The sequence below is a fragment of the Taudactylus pleione genome, unplaced genomic scaffold, assembly GCF_031769625.1.
Source record: "Taudactylus pleione unplaced genomic scaffold, aTauple2 ptg000198l, whole genome shotgun sequence".
NCBI classification, from domain to species: Eukaryota; Metazoa; Chordata; class Amphibia; order Anura; family Myobatrachidae; genus Taudactylus; species Taudactylus pleione.
Genome location: NW_028284600.1, coordinates 12,984,367 through 13,006,539, shown reverse-complemented (window position 1 = coordinate 13,006,539; position 22,173 = coordinate 12,984,367). Strand labels below are relative to the sequence as shown.

At 44.5% G+C, this 22,173-nt stretch overlaps 1 protein-coding gene across 1 annotated transcript in view; it reads left to right on the top strand.

Annotated features, from left to right (window-relative positions):
* Positions 1-412: 412 nt before the first annotated feature.
* The window catches only part of PDE6C (phosphodiesterase 6C), a 106,272-nt gene continuing 84,511 nt past the window's right edge, over positions 413-22,173 (top strand). Inside the window, exon 1 of the mRNA XM_088476984.1 lies at positions 413-889. Coding sequence (XP_088333110.1) covers positions 413-889 — 477 coding nt within the window. The remainder of the gene's footprint in view (positions 890-22,173) is intronic.

Genomic DNA, 22,173 nt, shown 5'->3' with positions numbered 1-22,173 from the left:
GTAACTAAATCAGTCACTGCACCACGTGCCAGTCATGAATTAAACATTGACTGTAGACGCAGTTTCTACTTTGGAACCTTTACTTGGGAGCAGGGTTGTGATCTTAAAATGGATTTGCTCTGTCTAAAATGATTCCCTCCGGATTTACAGGCTAAAAGCACGCCAGGGGTTTAGTGTCTTGACATCTGTTTAATTAGCTGTCTCTTCGGAATCCTGCACTAAGAAGACACTAAGCCAGTGCCTTCTGTCAGACGTCAAGAAGGTTGGCAAGGTTTTCTAAGCTCTCCGGGATACGTGAGCGATCTTTGCATACAGTCATCAGAATGACCGATTTGTCATGACGTTTTGTTTTTGCATTTAAACGTTTATAGTGAAAGCAAGCATGCGTTGCTGAAGAACAATTACCACCAAAATGGGGGAGTTGAAGAAGGAAGACGTTGAAAAATACCTGGAAAATAACCCTCAGTTTGCAAAGGAATATTTTGACAGAAAGTTAAGGAATGGGACTGTTGGGGCCATGTTCAACCACAAACAGTTGGACGTCAAAGATGGAGTTTCATTTCACGACCTGACAAAGTTGGAGGAAGCCGACATCTTGCTGGAGTTGATAAGAGAGATCCAAGAAGCCAGCAACATGGAGAAGACCATTCACAAGGTTCTGCAAAGGTTGGCTTTCCTCCTACAAGCCAGCTACTGTAGCTTGTTCTTACAAAGGTCCAGGAACGGAATACCTGAGCTCGCCACCCGTCTCATCAATGTCACAAATAACTCTAAGTTCGAAGACAACCTGGTAACACCTGAGAGTGAAATTGTTTTTCCTTTAGATATTGGTATTGTGGGATGGGTGGCTCATACGAAGAAGACGTTCAATGTACCTGATGTGAGAAAGGTAGGTGCTCAAAGCTATGGAATCTATGTATATCAATGGAAAATGCCTATTAGGGAATGGTCGTACGGAGTGATAAATGACAGCCATTCCATAATGCAATGTGTATTTATAAAGCTATCAAACTATACTTTTTTTTTTCAAACCTTTTTTTGTTTCCTATACAAGGTTTTGTTTATGAGGAAGCAATTTTCCTGCATATAACAGACCTCCTGTCTATATTACTAGGGCCACCGGACCTTGGTGTAAATGTGTTAATGTCTAAATTACTAGTGTATATAGTTTCTGTTGTTTAGTGTGCCTTTCCAGCATACAGTATCCTTGGCAATGTCGTGACACAACTTAAGATGCTTGGTGTTGTATTAACATTTGCTGTAGAGCGTTCTACGAGCTGTTGTACTCTGTTATCCACCAAATCCTGCAAAAAGGAGGCTAAAAGATTATACAGTGTCCTTCAGTGGGATTACACTTAGGAAAGCTGATGTGTGTTGAAAAAATCCTTTTATCACAACTTTGCCCTTAGCAACCAATCAGTTTTATTTTCCCAGTATGTTCTATCAAATGATAGGGCCAAAAGTAATAAGGTGAGAGTTTAGAAAATTTGAACGTTTAGCAATAAACTCTCACACTTTTTAAACTCAGCCATTGTAATAGAGTCTGAGAACATGCAAACTTGCATATTTTTAGACAAAAAAACTCTCACGATTTAAATTCTCATCCAGATGTTTTCCCATTTGAAGATAAATCTTTACCAATGTGAGAGTTTACTGCTAAACTCTCACATTTTCTAAACTCTCACCCTATTACATTTGGCCCAAAGAATCTACTTTTCCTTTTTTTTTTTTTTAGAAAGTTTGATAAATATTTCCCAAAACATAAATACCTCGATCTCCTATGTATATTTATTGATATGTTGTTATAAGTAGCTAAACGTTTTTATTTAACCCAACTTACATGTTAGCTTTGGTGATCCATTTTGAGACACCTGGAAAACCCACCTTATGTAATCACAGATACAGTACAGTGAATGTCTACTAAAGGATGACTGTGGTCAGGTGAGAATTTAGGGGTCAGGGTGGCCCATGGCACAAAAATAATGAGCGCCCCATCCCCGCCCAATTCTTCTATTTAATTTTTTTTATTATAAACACTCATTTGACAATAGGCAGTTTAATATAATAATCAGACAAGCCATGAACTATGAATTTTCATTTTAGTTTTAATTATGTATACATATTTACTACGTACGGCAAATTACCGGAGCAGTTACTGGCAGGGGTGGCTCCTACCTGTAACTCCCAGGGAGTCTGATGCTCTGCTCTCTGCCAGTCTGAAATGGGCATCCGGCTTGTGGGCATGTGCGGGATCACAATCCCGCAAATGCGCACAAATCGACAAGCAGCCTAGGCTTCTAGGGACTGCATCAGCTGTAGCCCCATACTTGCCTAGGCTCTTGGAATGGCTGGGAGGCTCCCGAAAACCGGGTGGCGCTCTCAGCAGCCCTGAAAGTTGGGTAAGTCTCCCATAGGCTGAAGCCAGAGGCTACCCATTTCCTGAGTGAAGTGAGCGCCCGTTGATGCAAATTGCATTGAATCGCATCAGCGTGGCTCCGCCCCCATCACAATATCTGTAATCGCAGTATTGTATAGCGGGGGGAAAGGTCAGCAAGTATATGGAGCCCCAGGGGCATTTCTAGAGAGGATGGGGCCCGTGTGCAGTCTCCGGCACGGGCCCCCTCCTCTCCGCACTGAGATGTGCACGGCCAGCACCGGAGTTATAGACTCTGGGCACTAGAGTGTGACCAAAGTCTATAGTGTATGCACAGGTCACCGGGAAAATGGGCGCGGCGGCCATGTTCCCTGTACTGTGCATGTTCAAACGACGGGAAAATGGCTGCCGCGGCCATTTTCCAGACGTTTTACAACACCGGACCCCCGCGCCAACGTGGGACTTTGGAGAGGTATGTAGTATTATGGGTGCAGGGTGTGAGGTGCGGGGTCCCCCTGGACCCAGAGGCCCGTGTTCCCTGCACACCCTGCAACCATTATAGATACGCCCCTGTGCAGCCCCTAGAAGTCAGGTAGGACTGCCATTATAGCAGATGATTGGCATCCCATTGGAAGTGCTCTCTCTGCTAATTACAGCCCTGATTGGCAGTCCCAGGCAGAGAAAACATCTCCCTCTGAAAATGCCTGCCTGGCTGGGATTAGCAGTGAGCGCTCCCAATGGGAAGTCACTGACACTGTTAGGCAGTCCCTGCAGGTGGTGGATTTTACTGGAAGGGGAGGGGAGGGGAGGTGGGCATAGGTCAAATCTACCACTGTTTACTGGTAAATTTCAACTTGCTTTATATTTTGGATATTATAGTACTGACTTTGGGGAGGAACATTCTGTTACAAAGTTCTATGAATGCAGTTTGTGTTTGTTTAAACTAGAACAGTATACAAATATTCTCCCCTGATGGTAACATTCTCTGAGCAAATCACCAACGCTGAATATTGTCCTTAGAATACTTCAGCATCATAGTGAATTTTCCCCGGCTGCATTAGCAGAAGTACAGAGGGATCCAACTTCTGACATAAAACAGAAAATAATAGAGGTTGAGTCTCCCATATCCAAATATTCTGAAATACGGAATATTTTTAGCAAGACTGATATAGTGATATCTTTGATTTTTGATGGTTCAATGTACAAAATTATTAAGGCACAAAATTATAAATAAATTATAAAATGACCTATAGGCTGTATGTATAAGGTATATATGAAACATAAATGAATTTCATGTATGTGCGCAAACTTTGTTTGAGCCACAAAATTATTGAAAGTATTGTATAAAATTACTTTCCGCTTTGTGTATAAGGTGTATATGAATTATAAATGCATTCTGTGTTTAGATTTGGGCCCTTTTCCTAAAACATTTCAATATGGTATGCAATTATTCCAAAATACGGAATATTCCAAAATCCAATATACCCCTGGTCCCAAGCATTTTGGATATGGGAGACTCAACCTGTATTTGCATGTGCGATGGTCCTTACATTGGCATTGTAACTGTCAGATCTGTCCTTTAGAGCACAGGTTGTCAAACTCGGTCCTCAGGACCCCAAACAGTGCATGTTTTGCAGGTCTCCTCACATAATTACTAGTGAAACTGATAGCTGCACCTGTGGATCTTTTAAAATGTGTCAGTGACTAATGAATACACCAGTGCACCTGCTGGGTGACCTGCAAAAAGTGAACTGTGTGGGGTCCTGAGGACCGAGTTTGAGAACCACTGCTTTAAAGCCTCAGCCTACTGGGCATGTTTGCTACACGGTCAAAAAATTTCCGCATTGATTAGAGGAGAAGTTGAACTAGCTTCCAATGTACTCTGCGTGTTCTGAGGACAGGAATAAAATAAATATGTCTTTATTCTACAGTCACTGACAGAAAAACATTTGCAGATCACCTGCAGAGTGAATGGGGTCATACAACAACTAACAGTGAAAGAAACAGGTGATTTATGCCTCAGGGAGGGGTTTTGTTACTGAGCTCAAATCCAAGAAATTATAGGAAAATAAGAAAATACAGACAGGATGTAACATCCAGGAGTGGAGCTACCCACAGTACTTAGTATTCAAGCAACATTTTTACATCACTTTTAAATAATGTTACATAACTATGACATCAGTATCTTCACAAGTGCATCACACTATGACCTGAGAACCAGTGGATGTTTTTCCCAATATATTAATTAATTACTCACTGAGGACCTGTCATTTCTGGAGCATGTCTTGATTATTATAACCATTAAAATATGAGACGGATCCTACCGGTTCAGCAATGGTTCCGGGATGACCATTACCCGTGTCTACTGCAATAATGTCTATATTAATAATCCCAGTTTAAGTAATAAAAAAACTGCAATCCGGAAACTAAAACAAACCAGAAACTTCATGTCCATTTCTCGGTGGAACATCAGTTATACAGAATGACCGTCAGTGGGATGTCCTATGGTTAGTATAAATGGCGCAGAGCTATGGAATACCACATTTGGTAATAACGCACTCATTGACTCACTTGCAGCATTTGTATTTCTTAAAGCAGTGAATGAATCTTACCGGATTGCCTGGTGTGCGGGTAACATTATATAAAGGCCTGATGTGGACATTTTAGTATAACTTTTGTTTGGGAGCTGAAGGAACAGAGGAGTCTGATAGCTGCATTTTGTCCTTGTTTAGGCCTCATTTATCAACGAGTTTTATCATTCACAACTTGTTGCGTATGATAATGGTGCTCCAGCCAATCAGCTCCCAACTGTCATAAAAATGACAGTTGGTTGATGATTGGCTGGAGCACCATTTATCATACGCAACACGTTTTATCACTCGTTGTGAATGATAAAATTGTTGATAAATGAGGCCTTTAATTAGGTGTTGATTAAGGTCATACTACTTAACGGATATAAAATGACTGCTAGGACTTCTCCCTGGTCAACGAACACTGTCTCCTCCATGTCTCTTGCCAAAAGAGATGTAGTGTCTCTTTAAAGAGTTCCCTTGTAATAGATAGTTCTGAGCTGACGTCAGTGTTGAGGCCATTAACGTTGTTTGCAAATCAGCTGATGACCGCATGATCCAATTAAAATACTTACTACCAGACTGTTCTACCTTAGTCAGGACACATGACGTAAATCTTGTGCTACAACCTTCATACTCTAAATACTAATCTGCAGGGACTATGCTTCTTCCATCTAGTTTGGGATTGGTTGAAAAACAATGTTGTTAGGATTGGATGACGTTCCAAGAATTCCGCTAATTATTAATCATGAGACCAGATACCGTATGGGAAGAAAGTCATTGACGTACATTATTCACTATATATGTACGAGTGTATGGGGAGGAGACCGGACCCTGACTATTTGTGTATGTAAACACATACATGTATGGGTTGTGTTACCAGTGTGAATGCTTTGCGCTGAAATCCTTCACTATTTCACAATATTGGTCTCACTATAGCTACATCTCCAGTGTGGGGGGCACTGTGGTATAATGGGAACTGGGGTTTCTGTTTGGCATAATGTGAACTGGGGTCGCTATATTGTGTTTAACATATTTGTGGTGCCGGGGATATTTACACATTATATTTGTCAGTATATCATTTTGACAACTGCATTAGTGCCCCCACATGTTTGTTGCCCTGTGGCCCTCACATACCTTAATCCGGCCTGTATGTTGGTGGGGCATGGACATGCCATGTTGGCAGAACTGTACCTAGAAATTTTAGCACTTGGTACAAAATGGAAAACGGACGCCTTCTACTTTAATCCAATGAACCTAAAATATTAACCCTCCTGTGCACCCCTTCAGCTTTGACCCTTTTGCAATGCAGTAGTCATGTCCCTGTATGTAGTGGGAATGGATATGTCACAGGGGCACATACTCTCCTCTGCAACAGATTTGGCCCACTAATGCAGACCCTCCAACATGCCCCGTTCCATTAGGTACAAAATGCTCTGCTCCTGGACTTCCCTCTTCATTCATTATTGCAGCCACCTGTGGTGAAACACCTGTCTCATCAATCACCTAGTTCAACACAGGTGGCTGCAATCAATAATTAGGTGGGAAGTCCAGGAGCAGAGCATTCTGTACCTAATGGAGTGGGTCATGTTGGGGGGTAGGCTAATGTTTACAGTACAATTTATTACCCCACACTTTGCCTGTAACACATTTGTCCCCTCTCTTCTGTAACACATCCCCTCCCCTTCATATCTGTAACACCAGGGTCTATTTACTAAGCAGTGTTAGGAGACAGAGTGAAAAGTGATAAGGTGCCAGCCAATCAGCTCCCAACTGTCATTTTTCAAACACAGCCTGTGAGATGGCAGTTAGGAGATGATTGGCTGGCACCTTATCACTTTTCAGTCTGTCTCTCTTAACACTGCTTAGTAAATAGACCCCCCAAATGTTAGCTCTACCTCTAATCTCTGTAAATATGTCATATCTGACTCCAACTCTCCCCTGCACCACCTATCCTCTACTTGCTTATGATGTAGTGAGTATGAGATGACTCCCAGGCGTCGGCAGCAGTCTCCATGATAATACTTTTTTTTAACTTTTTTGAAGGTGTAACTACTGGCAGGGGTAGAACTATGGGAGACAATGGAGGCGCCTGCCGGCGGGCTCCGGCTCTGAAGGGGCACCTCCTCCATTGTCCACAACATATTCACCCAACTTAGGGCTGTAACTATGTACCCTGAGTGTACCTTCACAGCCACCCAATACATGGCACCCCTTCCTGGCACCCCTTCCCGGCACCTGAGAAGCCACCATACACTAGTGGAAAGCTTCATGTCAGACCATCAGCTGCTGCCATCGTCTATCTATAGCCTGTCTGCATGCGAATTGCTACATTACACTGTCAGCGGCTTTGACGGGGGGCACCAAATTATAACTTGCCTCTGGGCGTCTTGGATGAACTTAAACCACTGACTACTGGGGTGCAGTATCAGCGCTTTCTGATGTATTATCAGGCTCTCCTAGCAGTGGTCAGCAAGCATATATTGCAAATAGTGTTATACGCAAATTTCATTAAAGAGTCAAAGCGTCTGTTCATTCTTATGTTCACATTTTGATGCTTCAGCTCAGGTCTAAAACAGGCGTTAATTTAGTGACTGGGGGAAGGGGGGATACTTTAGGTCGCCATTCACATCATAAAATTGAATGAGGCACAGTGTATCCTTGTTCATACATCATGCTCTGTGGTCGCGCACTCTGGGCCTGATTCCATCTGCGGATCTCGCATCATTCAGCAAACTGCGGAAGTGAACTTACAGATGATTCAGAGTTATACAAATCTCAGACCGTTTGACTGTTACTCTTGTGACTGTATCACTGTAACTATTGTGACTGTACGACTGTGATTGTAACTCTTGTGACTATGTCTGTGAATCTTCTTGTGACTGTATGACTGTGACTCCTGTGACTGTATGTCTGTGATTCTTGTGACTGTATAACTGTGACTCTTGTGACTGTACAACTGTGACTATTGTGACTGTACGACTGTGAATCTTGTGACTGTGACTCCTGTGACTGTATGTTTGTGACTCTTGTGACTGTACGACTGTAACTCTTGTGACTGTACAACTGTGACTATTGTGACTGTACAACTGTGAATCTTGTGACTGTGACTCCTGTGACTGTAAGTTTGGGACTCTTGTGACTGTACGACTGTGACTCTTATGACTGTATGACTGTGATCTTGTCACTCTATGCCTGTGACTCTTGTGACTGTATGACTGTGACTCTTATGACTGTATCTCATGTGACTGTATTACTGTGTCTCTTATGACTGTATTACTGTGACTCTTGTGACTGTACGAGTGTGACTCTTGTGACAGTATTACTGTGACTCTTGTGACTGTATTACTGTGACTCTTGTGACTGTACAACTGTGACTATTGTGACTGTACGACTGTGAATCTTGTGACTGTGACTCCTGTGACTGTATGTTTGTGACTCTTGTGACTGTACGACTGTAACTCTTGTGACTGTACAACTGTGACTATTGTGACTGTACAACTGTGAATCTTGTGACTGTGACTCCTGTGACTGTAAGTTTGTGACTCTTGTGACTGTACGACTGTGACTCTTATGACTGTATGACTGTGATCTTGTCACTGTATGCCTGTGACTCTTGTGACTGTATGACTGTGACTGTATGTCTGTGACTCTTGTGACAGTACGACTGTGACTCTTGTGACTGTACGACTGTGACTCTTATGACTGTATCTCATGTGACTGTATTACTGTGTCTCTTCTGACTGTATTACTGTGACTCTTGTGACTGTACGAGTGTGACTCTTGTGACAGCATTACTGTGACTCTTGTGACTGTATTACTGTGACTCTTGTGACTGTATGACTGTGACTCTTGTGACTCCACGACTGTGAAAATGTTTTTCTAGAATATCTGACACACTCTAGTGAATCAAAGGCAGACTCTAATGGTTCACAGTAACAAAATAATATTTATGAGTTTTTTCCTTATATTGTGTCTGTCAGTAGATGGACTGCTATGCCTTTTTCCTTAATTCCCCTGTTCTGTGGCATAATTAACATTACCAAGTCTATTAAAAACTCCTGGCAAGGAACAGCCTGGTTTAATGTCTACTATTACCATGAGTAGATAGGGCAGGTAATACCAGGGGCGGGATGCACCAATCATCGCTTTTAGAACGTCATAGTTAACGGCGCATACCGCATTTGAAAATTAACTTTAATTTTTTTCTACCGCCAGTATGCACTATCGCTCACCTGACAGTCGGGTCATTGTGGTAACCAGCCCTCTCTGCGATCTCCGCCGGGTAGGCACCGGTTGCCACTGTGCAGGCGCAGCCGCAGGGGGTAAGTTTCTGACGTGCGCAGAGCATCTACTAGCCTGGATGGAGGACTCTAAGATCTCAGTCTCAGACGGCACCATTTCTGACAGGGAGGCTGTGGATGAAGCTGTACACTGATGTGGTATACAGTATATGCTGGCTATCTATATTAGTCTCACTCTGTTTTTTTCTAAATGTGTATAATGTATAATGTGTATAATGTATTCTATATACTTTAGTCCCCGCTACTGCTGGCTAGCAGTAGGCGTTGTTACAACTGATGTAAACAACGCTTCCTGACAATGACGCATACCCAGAAGAAGGGCTCGTCATTAGGACCAATGGAGTCTCTTCGCTCTGAAGAGAGGGAAGGGTATGCGATCATTTAAGTTATGCTGCATATGCGGTCCCAGTATTTTCCGGTAAGTTATTGCCGTTTGCTGCGATATTCAATTGGTGCATCCCGCCCCATGACTGGACTTAGCAATAGGCACATTAGGGGGCATATTCAATTGGGCGCGAGGTTTAGCGAGGTAAAAAAAGTCGCACCCCTTGCACTCAATTTTGGATTACCACGGGTATGCTCGCTCCCGATACCCGCAGTATCCAATTAAAAAAAATTGATTGCAGGGTTTTCAGCTCTGAAAACCCCACGCCACATAAAAAAAAAAACATTCTGCACTTCTATGCCCGGGGGTCTCCAGTGGACTCTGCGGCTCCCGGTGGCCTCCCGGCTATATTCTCACTGGAGAGGGGGCTGTTGGGAGTCCTTGGAGCTGCTGGGAAGCTGCAGGGGCTGGTGGGAGGGGCAATGCTGCTGGGAGATGTAGTTCTCCCAGCGCCCATTACAGGTGGGGCACATAGACACTGGGTGGCCCGGGGGTCACACACATAACACTCATACACACACACACACTCACTCATACACACTTAAAAACACTAACAAACACTCACACGCACTGACATACTCACCCTGCTGCAGAAGACCCGGCTCCCGACGCTGGGTGCAGAAGACAGCGCTGTAGAAGGTTTGTAACTAAGCAAGTCCCACTGATTTTTCCTAAAATCAACGATTTTAGACAAAAATCACACTTGCTCTGGAGGTGCGAGAATAAAAAACTCCCGGGGCTCAAAATAGAAAAAAACATGCACCTAATTGAATAGCAAATATCCCGCACCTGCTTGAAAAACCTTCCAGGTGCGGGATTTTTGCTTTTCTCGCCCCCAATTGAATATGCCCCTAGGCCTGTGAATGATTTTGTGTCGGGTATTACCTAAACGGCGGCCGCAGAATGTCAGGGGCTGGCCTTTATAGTAATAGGCTGCACAGCCCCTGCACTGCACAGAGGAGGAAGTGTAATGTGCAGTGTTTTCACCTAAAGACCACACATTACACCTCCTCCTCCATGCGGTGCAGGGGCTATGCAGGCTATTACTATACTGCTGCACAGCCTCTGACAGTCTGCGGCCGCCGCTCCTTCAAAATGTTTGGGAAGCGGGGGGTGAGTCATCCCCTTGCCCCCCCCCCCCCCTGTTCCGTCGCCCATGGTCTAGGGGCAGCAGAAATTGAGGGATGTCTTTTTTTTTCCTTGCACAAACATATACATTCAATCAAAGCAATCATATACATTTTTTTATTTATAGATTTAAATAAACATACAGTATGTAGATAAATACATATTTTAGCAATTTGTATGTTATACAAAACAGACAATATATAATCATTTTATATGGAAAGCAGGACTATGGACGGGATGTACTGACGCTAAACTGTGGTCAAACCTCCGATAACTGATGTTTTCAGAGGTTTGACTGTATACCCATATGTACAAAGCTCCGGAAAGCGAAACTTTCTGGAGCTTGTACCCTGTAGGCAACGCCCACTATTTATAGCGTTGCCTAATAGAAGCCTATGAGCTTCTCACTGCAGACTTCCCGGAGAGGGATCCAAAGCGGCTTGCTGATGCGCTGGTCAACGGCTGGGCATGCACAGAAGGATTCCCGGGTCATAAACACAGAAGTCCTTTCTTCACAAAGGAGATCTTTTATCAGAAGCGCTGTCCTTTGTCATTTTATTCGCAATTGCACGTACACACCAGTGTTATTAAAGCCGTTATGCATGCGATAAGTGGCGGGAAGCAATGCATCCAAAATACGATACTTGATACATTCCGCCCTATGAGCGCTATAAGTAGACATTAAACCAGGCTGTTAATACACAGAATTTGCTTTGCAATTTTCATAAACCAGCACCGTAAATGATAAATAAAACTCTGCAATAAATTAGCGATGCTGTATTCCTCTAACGTGTCTTGGATGGACCTTTCCCACATAGCATTTAAAATAAAATGTTGCATTGCACCTGTTTTTTTTTGGTGCAGCTGATATTATTGCAGCTGGAAATCCTTGTGTTATTCAGAATTACCAGCACATGGCAATCTGGGGATAATCCTAATAAGTGCATAAGGCTGATTATAGCTGTAAAGATCAAGTAGAATCTGTATAGTGTATAATGACATGTCATGGAGTAACCGCATTCTTTGTTCTCTGTGTATAGTTCCACAGACACCTCATGGCACCTACTGTATCTGTTCCATTGTTATATGTAGTTACATAAGTTATATGCATGAAGGTCAGTCATCTGCATATACGTTATCTATACATTATCCATATGGGTTAGTGATAAATCAGTTTTTATTTTTTTTCAGGAAACCGTTTGTGATATTCATCTATATTGTGCAAAACTGATTCACAAATGATTTATATATCTAACGAAAAGCTAAAACTATGTTTTAATTAAATAAAGTTTGCAAATGTATTAAATTTGGTTTAGTTACTGACAGGCAGATGGTAATAGAGGGAGAATTAGCAGTGAATTTCCGGCGAGTTTTGCCTGCAGTTTGCAAAATGCAATTTGGGGGGTGAGAAATCAAGTTACCAGCTATGGGCCTGATACAGAGAAGTGCGCTAATCCCGTTACAGCTGCAAATTCGTACTGTGCAAAATGATGTAACTGACGCAGCAAAGATCGCATACAAAGACGCAGCCGCAGTCTCAGATCCTTCAATATAATCGGACTCATGAGTAACCTTATAGTTGTGCAGAACAGAACCGAGATGCCGAAGCCATACTAGCTGCTTACGGGATCGCAGAGGCAGGCTACGACGCGCCCAGAAAACAGTTGTGACACGCTTGTGTTTTGCCCCCACTCCCCCATTACCACCTTAACATGGTTCCTGACTGTCAGTGAAAATAGTCGTTAGCGAGCAACTACGGTAACGGACCTTCACACATCATGCTTACTGACTTTCTGGCAGCCTCCTGTTGGAGGGGACTGCCAGGTCGGAGCAGCGGGGGTCGTGGGGATGGCTTAAGTGGGCGGTGCGGGGGCGTGCTGGTGCCCAGCCCCCCCCCCCACTAACTGCTCCCATGAACCTGTCTTGATCCATCAAATTTGAAAAATAAGAAGACATGACCTGGGTATATTTACTAAAGTGCGAGTTTATAGCAGTGGAAGTGATGCCCATAGCAACCAATCAGATTCTAGCTATTATCTTCTAAAAGGTGCTAGATAAATGATAGGTATAATCTGATTGGTTGCTATGGGCAACATCTCCACTTCTATAAACTTTAGTAAATATACCCCGAAAGAGTTCAAAAGAGGCTGTCCAACTAGATAATAGCCAGACAGCCAATCAGGAGCTTGTCTTATCTTCATAATAAGACACAGCCAATCAAGGCCTCTTGTGCTACTGATTGGCTGTGTCATCATGAAATATGTCCAGAGAGGTTGATCTCTATTCTCATAGCGCTTAAGCTGGTAGACGATAAATTGCCCGATCCAGTGGACCGGGGCTGACATATCGTACACTGGCGAGGTCCAGTGAAGTCCTCCTCATCGGCAAGGTCCTCTGCTTACCTGCTAACTCTGCCAATTTCTGTGTAATGCGCATGCGCGACTGTACGTCTGTCGTTCTCCCGGTGGGGACCCGACAGTGCCTGGAAGGCTTGCGCTCAGCCCCCATTGGCGGCAATGGGGACTGCATCATTTGATGCTGCATCAATGCTGTGACAAACAGCGGTAATCTTAGATTACAGCTGTTTTTTGAATACAGAAAGGATGACATAACCCCTTTAGCGACTGCAGGCTCCTAAGAGAATAATCTCAGAGGCAAACCTGACCAAGCAACAGGAGTGAAAATAAAAATGCCATCATACCATAATTGACAGAGAAACTCCACCATCAATGGCAAAACCATGCTCTACAGACCTGTAGTTGGTGCTCAGCTGTGGCCATAGACTGTGCAATTATCGGCCGGATCACCTGATATTTGGATGATCAGGCCAATGACTGCACAGTGTATGACCAGCATTACTAAGGAATTCTTGAAAACAGTTCCCATGAAAAACATTATCGCACAATAGAATGTACGCAGCTTTTTGGGGAAGCTGGGGACCAAAACAAAGCCTTGGAGAAAGAGAGATGCTTTCAGCCCATAGGACAGCCATGCAAGCTGACCAAAGTGTGAAAAGTTTTTTGGGTCCCGAAGGCTGCATGAGAGAAAATAATTTCAATCTATATTAAAAAAAAAAAAAAAAAAAAGTTATCCAGAATATGGATTGAGGCACCAGTCTTTGTAAGCATGATGAATTTAATTAATATAGCTACAATTAGATTGTCTCATTAAGGTTTGTGTTACCCATCTCTTTAGTAAGTGGCAGAGGAAGAACTATGGGAGACAATGGAGACGCCTGCTGCCGGGCTCCTGCTCTGAAGGGGCACTTTCTCCATTGTCTACAACATATTCACCCCACTTAGGGCTGTAACAATGTGCCTGGAGTGTACCGTCATGGCCGGCCAATACATGGCACCCCTTCCCAGAGAAGCCACCATACACTACAGTAGTGGAGAGCTCCATGTCAGACCATCAGCTGCTGCTTCGTCTATCTATAGCCTGTCTGCATGTGCATTGCTACATTACAGTGTCAGCGGCTGTGACGGGGAGGGGGGAGGCACCAAATTATAACTTGCCTCGGGGCGTCTGGGATGAATTTACGCCACTGGTAAGTGGGATTTCACTGATTAGTGGATAAACATCTTTAAATAAATTTCATATGAAGATAATCATATGAACTGTGGGTAAACCTTGTAATATTAAGTCATACTCTGCCTGAGCCGTCAATAGTGTCCACAGTTCAAAAAACATACATGCCCAGTGTACATAGTTGCACAATGTCCTTTCTTGTTATTCAATTTTGGAGAAACATTTATTCACAAAGAGCCAACATATTCAGTTGCTCTTAGCAATCACAAATAAACACAGTAATAAACAAGACAAAGGGGTAGGAGGACCCTGCTCACACATTTGCAATCATTTATACAAAAGCTTTTTAAGATCCGTAACTTTTTTTTCATGAATTTCCTATTCCTGTCTTACTTCAGGTCTGCACTGATGTTAATTATGCTCCTTTTATTGATGCTCAGAAAAGTTACACTGACAGGATTAGTAAAAGTTGCACCAGATACATAGGTAAAAATGGTGACTCTAGACTCTTCAATTATAAATGCTGGTTGAGTACATGCTCGGACTGCCCAGAAAGGCTCCAGGTAATTCCCCCTTGGGCTTCACTCCTTCAAGGCCATGCCCCTTTCCACAAAGGGATGGGGCTTAGTGGGCTTCTACTGGAGGAAGAGGAGTGTTTGGGGGGTTGCTGCTCAGCATGTTCTGGCTATGGCAGAAAACAGAGGCTCCACTGGTAAACTGTTTAATTAGTGGCAATAAATAATTGAATGACAAAAAATAGTGTGGTTCCTCCCATTCAATTTAAAACCAGCACGAGTGCTTCAGTCTAGACTGGTATTTGAAAACTCTAGGGGAAAAAGACAATGGGGTCCTCCCAATTTTATCAATACCAGCCTAGGTTGCTGCATTAGTGCTGGTTTTCAATGGGTGGAGTCTAGATATTTATTCCCAATTATTTATGTATTTCATAATAAAATCGCTATAAACACATTGGTGATGGGTGGATTTATGAAATGGCCATTAGAGGCCAAAGTCAAGTTTTCTGCTGCTTAAATGTTGTTGAAGATGCATCTATATTTATCACCTCTGTGTGAAAACTTCTAATAGGTTTGAATTGCATGTATACATTAAGTATTAAACAGTACTTTTAAATTAAGACCCTTGCTTTTGACAGCCCATAGTTATGTAATGGTTTTATGTGTCTAGTTGTGCTTTCTGATTTATTTAAATATTATTTTTACAGGCATCATGTTTGCGAACCTCTTCCTTGTGAAAACCTTATGAGATTGTTCATCTTCTCTGTAACCCCAAATGCCTCTTTAGCCCATAGGTGCCTACCTTTAATTTCCCCTGCCCTGGAGATGTCCGGGGAGGAGAAGCAAATAAATTGTGACGGGGCGGAGCCCGATGGTTTGCGCCATTAAGCCCAGCCCCATTCATGATAAATAGCCGCTATTAGCGCACATTTACATAGGAGGCGGGGCTAAATGATGTGATTCATGAAGAATTGCGTCATAAACCCCGCCCCCTACATGGGGAGCCGCGATCGCAGCGCAATCTCCCTATTCTGCCCACTTCACAAGGAAGTGGGCAGGATGTGGGAGAAATGCCTACCCTTCCCGGGGATGCAGGGGGTTATCCGAAAAATCGGGATCCTCCTGCGAAAACCCGGGAGGGTAGGCAGGTATGCTTTAGCCCCTATAAGCAACGCTGACGTTTGAAGACACAAATTACAGATGTCACAGCGCAGGTCACATTAGAGGCCACCGGTTTCACCTGTTCTCTCCACATACTGTCATTTACTCCTAATACTCTCAATTCAGTTTTTGCTCATTGCACTCTTCTAGCCATAGTTTACATTTGATCTTTTAGCTACCACAGATACAGTATTTATTAATTGTCTTCTGCCTTTGACATACTGCAGATGAAAACCACCTTCTTTTTCAAGCACCAAGATTTGTCTGTCTGAGGGATACTGCTCCCTAAAGGAATTGCTCTGGTTGCTCTTTTAAACTGTACTTCGTCTCTGTTTACTTATTAATTTTATGTTCCCCCAGGCATCAGTGCATCATTCCTTTCTGTTCTCAATTTATTTTACTCACCATTTATAAGCAGTTCTGGAGTCCAGTGTCATTTCTATGCTGATACTACCCCTTATTGACACATCCCTGTCATTATGATGTCCTTCTTCTTATTTAGAGCCTAATTCAGCAAGATTTGCAACTGCGATTACGCACATAATAGGCCAATTGTTGCGTTCTGCGCCACCATAAGCATCGAAGTGCACGGGCGCGAACCGGCCACTGCAATCGGCACTGCGGTCGCAGTTACTATGCAGACCCATCGCAGAGTGATTGACAGGAAGTGTTGTTTGTGGGAGGTGACGTGGGGGTGGTCGGCGAAACCGAGGTGTGCAGAGTGCGTTTGAACGCCATTGCATGGGCGTGTATAAATTAGGTACAGCTTGTGAAATATGCATCTTGGGCTTTCACTGCGTGCGATGAGGTTAGCAATTTCTGAGTAAGGACAGACCTTGTGCAAGTGTGCGCGAGGCTGCGATGGTACTTGATGTTACCGATGGTTTTGCAGAATTGCTAAACATTATGGATGTGTGTAAGGTAAGGTGGGCGTCCTTATGTTGTGCTGTGATGGCATAGCCAGGTCCAGCTCTAGGGGAGTTCGACCAGTGAGGTCGAACAGGGGCGCCACCCATAGAGGGCCACCCCTCCCCAACATCCCGATTTCAGCAGGACAGTACTGTCCCACTGTTCTACCCGTGGGCTGAAGTGGCCCACGGGTGGTGAAATTGGGAGGTAGGGGACCCCCACCGCCGCAGCTGTGCGGCAGTGCCTGACATTATTTGGAGGAGTGCCATGCGGGCACGCCTCCAAATAACATCACATAGGGGCTGTGGCTTATGGTAATTAGGCCACATCCCCATGTTTGGTCGCGGGGCTGCGTTGTGAGGGCACACTTTGAAGAGCTGGCACAGGGTGCTCCGAACCCTGGAGCCAGCCCTGGGCATAGCGATCACAATGGATTAGCATATCATTGCAGTGAGACTGTGTGCGTAATCGCAGTCACGATCGCAGTTGCGATCCATAGTGAATCAGGCCCTTAAGGCTTAATTGCTTTGATTCCCAACTAATTTCTTCTCACCGACTTCAACTAATGTCCATCCATGTGACCCTTTTATTTTTGTTCAATCATTTTTTATTTTAGTGCGCAAATGTAAGTGGACCGAAAATTGCAACACAAGTAGATGAAGTAAGTTTTACAACTGTAATTTGTTCCAATTAGAACAATTCAGGCGTGTAATCTTTAAAAGATTTGAAATCCACAAATAGTATACAGTACATATGTACAACCGGGTTGTGCAGTTTGGGTAGAGTCCAGTCAATGGACTTAAAGTCTAGTAGAAAATAATTGTATAGAAATATATACAAAAAAGGGTTGGGACTAATGAATGATGCCAATATTGGACAGAGCAGAGGGTGTTTTTGGAGTGACTTGCAATAGCATGTCCAAAATCTCCTTATTACAATCTGACTACCAGACACAGAGATATATATCTGCCTCCAGATGAGTGCAGGTTGGAAATTCACTCGTCAGAGGAGGTTTTGGTAAATGCCTCAGCCTGGGAGATAGATGCTCTGTGGAGCATTATAATGTCTGGAGACCAGTGTTGTATTTAAATGGGAAGTAGCTGGAATGAGGTTTGCAATGGGAAATGGTGTAACTATAAGCCGGCCCACCATGGTTGGTGAAGGTGCTTTTGTTGAGTCCCTGAGCTCATTTTGCCAGTCCTGGCATTTTAAAAATGGTATTTAGAATTCTCAACTTTTACATTGAAAAGATGGAAAGGTAGAGTTGGAAACTGAATTTGTATTTATTAATATTGAAGCCTGATGTCTATTATGTCACCTAGCCTACATTAGCCAGCTTTGTGCCATATATGAAATAAAGTGATGGGTTTAGATGGATTAGAAATGAAAGGTAGTACAGGGAACAAATACACTGTAATTCTGATCTGGTTCTATCCAGTTGCTACAATTTAAAAATGGTCCAGATTAATGATGGATTTGAAAATGCAAAAAATTGGTGTACAAAATGGAAACACATGACAGCTAATCGGCAACAAGTGCAGAAAGGGCCGTAACTAGGGGCTAGGGGTGTGTAGGCGGTGTGTCATCATACATGGCGCAGGGCCCTGGGGGTAGCATCTTTGTTGCCCCGCGGAACCTGGATGTTGCTTGCAGGGTGCCTGGAACAGCAACCTGCAGCCAGTAGCGATATTGCAGAGCCCTTATTGTCCAATGGACGCTCTGGGCAGGGACCCTGAAGCCTATGCAGTCTTCCCCTTCTGAGTATAATGCATTCTTTAATGACCAATCAGAGACAGTCATCATCATTACTGTGCAACTTACACCAGGGTTATAGCATCCTCCAGAAGACTACATTTGTGACTTTCTGCCAGCCTGTTTAGTTGCCATTCACGGCTACACGCCAACACTGTGCCCTTACTCTACTCTACTTTGCCTGCATTTGCACGCCCATTGCCTGCGCCTACATTTACATTCCAGTTCCTGTAGACCCCAGTCATACACAGTCATACACAGTTGCAAGCCCGGCAGGTGCACAGCTAAAAAAAAAAAATGGGCATGCAGCTTGTGGCTGGAAAAAGCAGTAACTCACCTTTATGTCTCAGTTTGATAAACATTTAACGAGTTGGGTACAGGATGCGGCGCTCGGGATCCCGGCGGTCAAAATCCAGACGCCGGCATCCCGACAGGGTTAGGATACAGACACCTGTCAGTAATTACCCTAACCCTTCCCCTACCTCTACCCTTAACCCTAACTGTATAAGGGGCACTACTGGGCAACTGCATAAGAAGGACCACTACTGGGGACACTGCATACTGGGGGTACTGTATAAGAGGCACTACTGGGGGTCTGCATAAGGGGGACCACTACTGGGGGTACTGTATAAGGGGCACTACTAGGGGCCTGCATAAGGGGGATTACAACTGCAGGCACTGTATAAGGGGCACTACTGGGGGCCTGCATAAGAGGGACCATTACTGGGGACACTGCATACTGGGGATACTGTATAAGAGGCACTACTGGGCGCCTGCATAAGGAGGACCACTACTGGGGACACTGCATACTGGGGGTACTGTATAAGAGGCACTACTGGGGGCCTACATAAGGGGGACCACTACTGCGGGCACTGCATACAGACACCTGTTAGGATACAGACACCTGTCAGTAGGTATCCTAACCCTTCCCCTACCCTCAACCCTAACCCTCCCTTCCTGCACCTTAAACCTAACTTCCCCTGTAGTGCCTAACCCTAACCCTCCTTGCCTAGTGCCTAACCCTCCTTTCTTAGTGCCTAACCCTAACCCTCCTTCCTTAGTGCCTAACCGTAACCATCCTTGCCTAGTGCCTAACCCTCCTTCCTTTGTACCTAACCCTAACCTTCCCTCTAGTGCCTAACCCTAACTCTCCCTGTCACCCCACTAGTTACCTGCGGGATGCCAGCAGTCAGGATGCTAACATTCTGCCAGATGTCGGGATTCCGACGACCAGCATTCTCAGCGCCATCATCCCATTTGCCGGGATATTGACTACATCCCCATTAAACACCTTGGGATCTATGTACTAAGCCTTGGAGAGTGATAAAGTGGAGTAAATAAAGTACCAGCCAATCAGCTCCTAACTGTCATGCAGTGGCATATCCAGGGTAGGTCGGCCAGGACTCGTGCCCTGGGCAACGTAGGACCAGAGGGGTGTGTGTGTGTGTGTGTGTTGGCACGCCGCACGCCATGGTCCAGGTTCAGTAAAGTCAGTCAGTAACACACACATCACCGCCGGTGCGGGGTAGTACACTTGTACTACCCGGTGGCTGTGTGTGTGTTTCAGCAGCCAATGAGAGTCTGACAGACTCTCATTGGCTACTGCGCCCAGTGCCAGAGGCGGGCTGGAGCTCACTCATGAGCTCCGCCTTCCGGCTCCTGCAGTGGGTGATGGGAGAGACGTCATGATGTCTCTCCCATAATGCAGAATGAAACCAAGCGGGAGGATGGAGGAGCAGACAGCGGCGGGCGCGGCAGAAGCGGGGATTCAGGTAAGTCAGTGAGTGATTTGTGTGTGTATGTCATGTCTGTGTTTTTCACTACTGGCCGGGGGCACTGAATAGGGAGGACCACTACGGGAGCACTACATAGGGGGGATCACTACTGGGGCTCTGCATAGGGGGGGATCACTACTGGGGGGCTGCATAAGGGGGGGGCACTACTGGGGGTACTGTATAAGGGCCACTACTAGGGGCCTGCATAAGGGGAACCACCACTGGGTGCACTGCATAGGGGGGGACTGTATAAGGGGCACTACATATCGGGGCACAGTATAAGGGTGCACTACTGGGGGCACTTCATAAGGGGCACTGTATAAGGGTGCGCTACTGGAGGCACTGTATAAGGGTGCACTACTGGGGGAACTGTGTAAAGGGCACTACTACATGGGGCACTGCTACTGGGGACAGTGCATAAGGGGCACTACTACAGTGGGCATTGCAAGAGGGGCACTACTACTCGGGACATTAAGGTGCATATGTAATGGAAAGGAATGTTCCCAGAGTGACGAGAAAGGGGTGTATCATGTTGAAACCTCCCCCTTGTGGATTGTGACCACGGCCATTCTTTGGCGCGCACAAATAGGGGGAGGGGCTCCATTTTTAATTTTGCCCTGGGCTCCAAATACCCTAGTTACGCCACTGATTCATTAGCATATTTTCACAACAGACCAATAGCGATCCATGCTGAATCAGGCCCTTAGCTTGGATAAGAAAATGTATTTTTCATACTGTATGAGATGTGAGCTGTAATCATTGACTGACATAACTACTACCATGGCAGCTCACTCCAGAAGCTACCAGCCTGCATGGACGCTGACCATAGGGAAATGTAGCAGTGGGGTCCTTTTCATGATCAATAGAATGGGGTTATAGGCGAGGACAATGTAAACAAATAAAAGCTATAAGTGTACTTCAGGGTCCAGCCTTCAATTCGGGCAGGTCATTTTTTCCCGTTTACGACTATACTTTAGTAAACATGTAGCATATATATAGATATGGAATTCCTGATGGTTGTGTATGGTATTACTGGCTAAAGGGGTTTATTGATCAATAGTCTCCTGTACCTGGTATTGTCATGATGACAGATTTAACCTATTTATTGTCATTTCATTCTGGTTTAGGGTGAGTAGTATTAAATAAAATGTGGTTTTTCTGCTTGTCCTAGCGAGCAGGAATGAATAATCTGATAATAACGGCTATGTTTATACCAATAGAGGAGCTAGGCATTAGCATAACATCGATCTTTCAGTTTTTCACTTATTTTTTCAACTATCTTTAAAATTAAATAATATGAATAAAACAAACTTTATACTCAGACAAATCCTTTTACCCATATTGAAGGAAGCTCTTGGTCTGTGCCGGTAATTTCCAATGCCCGTAATTGGGCATAGAGTGGGCATATCTACCAAAACTGGGCCTGAGCATTTTATACTGCCTTTCTGCAGTCAGCATCTATTTCCTTAGAATTTAGATATACCTTAGTGGGGTATGCAGTCAGGATGCCGACGGTCTAAATTCTGACCGTCGGCATCCCGACTTTCTAATCCCGGCAAGTGTCTAATGACAGGTGTTGAAATCCCGACGCCTGTCATTAGACCTACGCCGGGAGCCCGACACCCGGCTTACCAATCGAATGTAAGCCGGGCGCCGGACACGGACAGCCGTGTGTGGGGGGGGCGTTAGGTTAGGGGCTCCCGGGGAGGACTTAGGGTTAGGCACCCCCCCGGGAGGTTAGGGTTAGGCTAGGAGAAAAGGGGGTTAGAGTT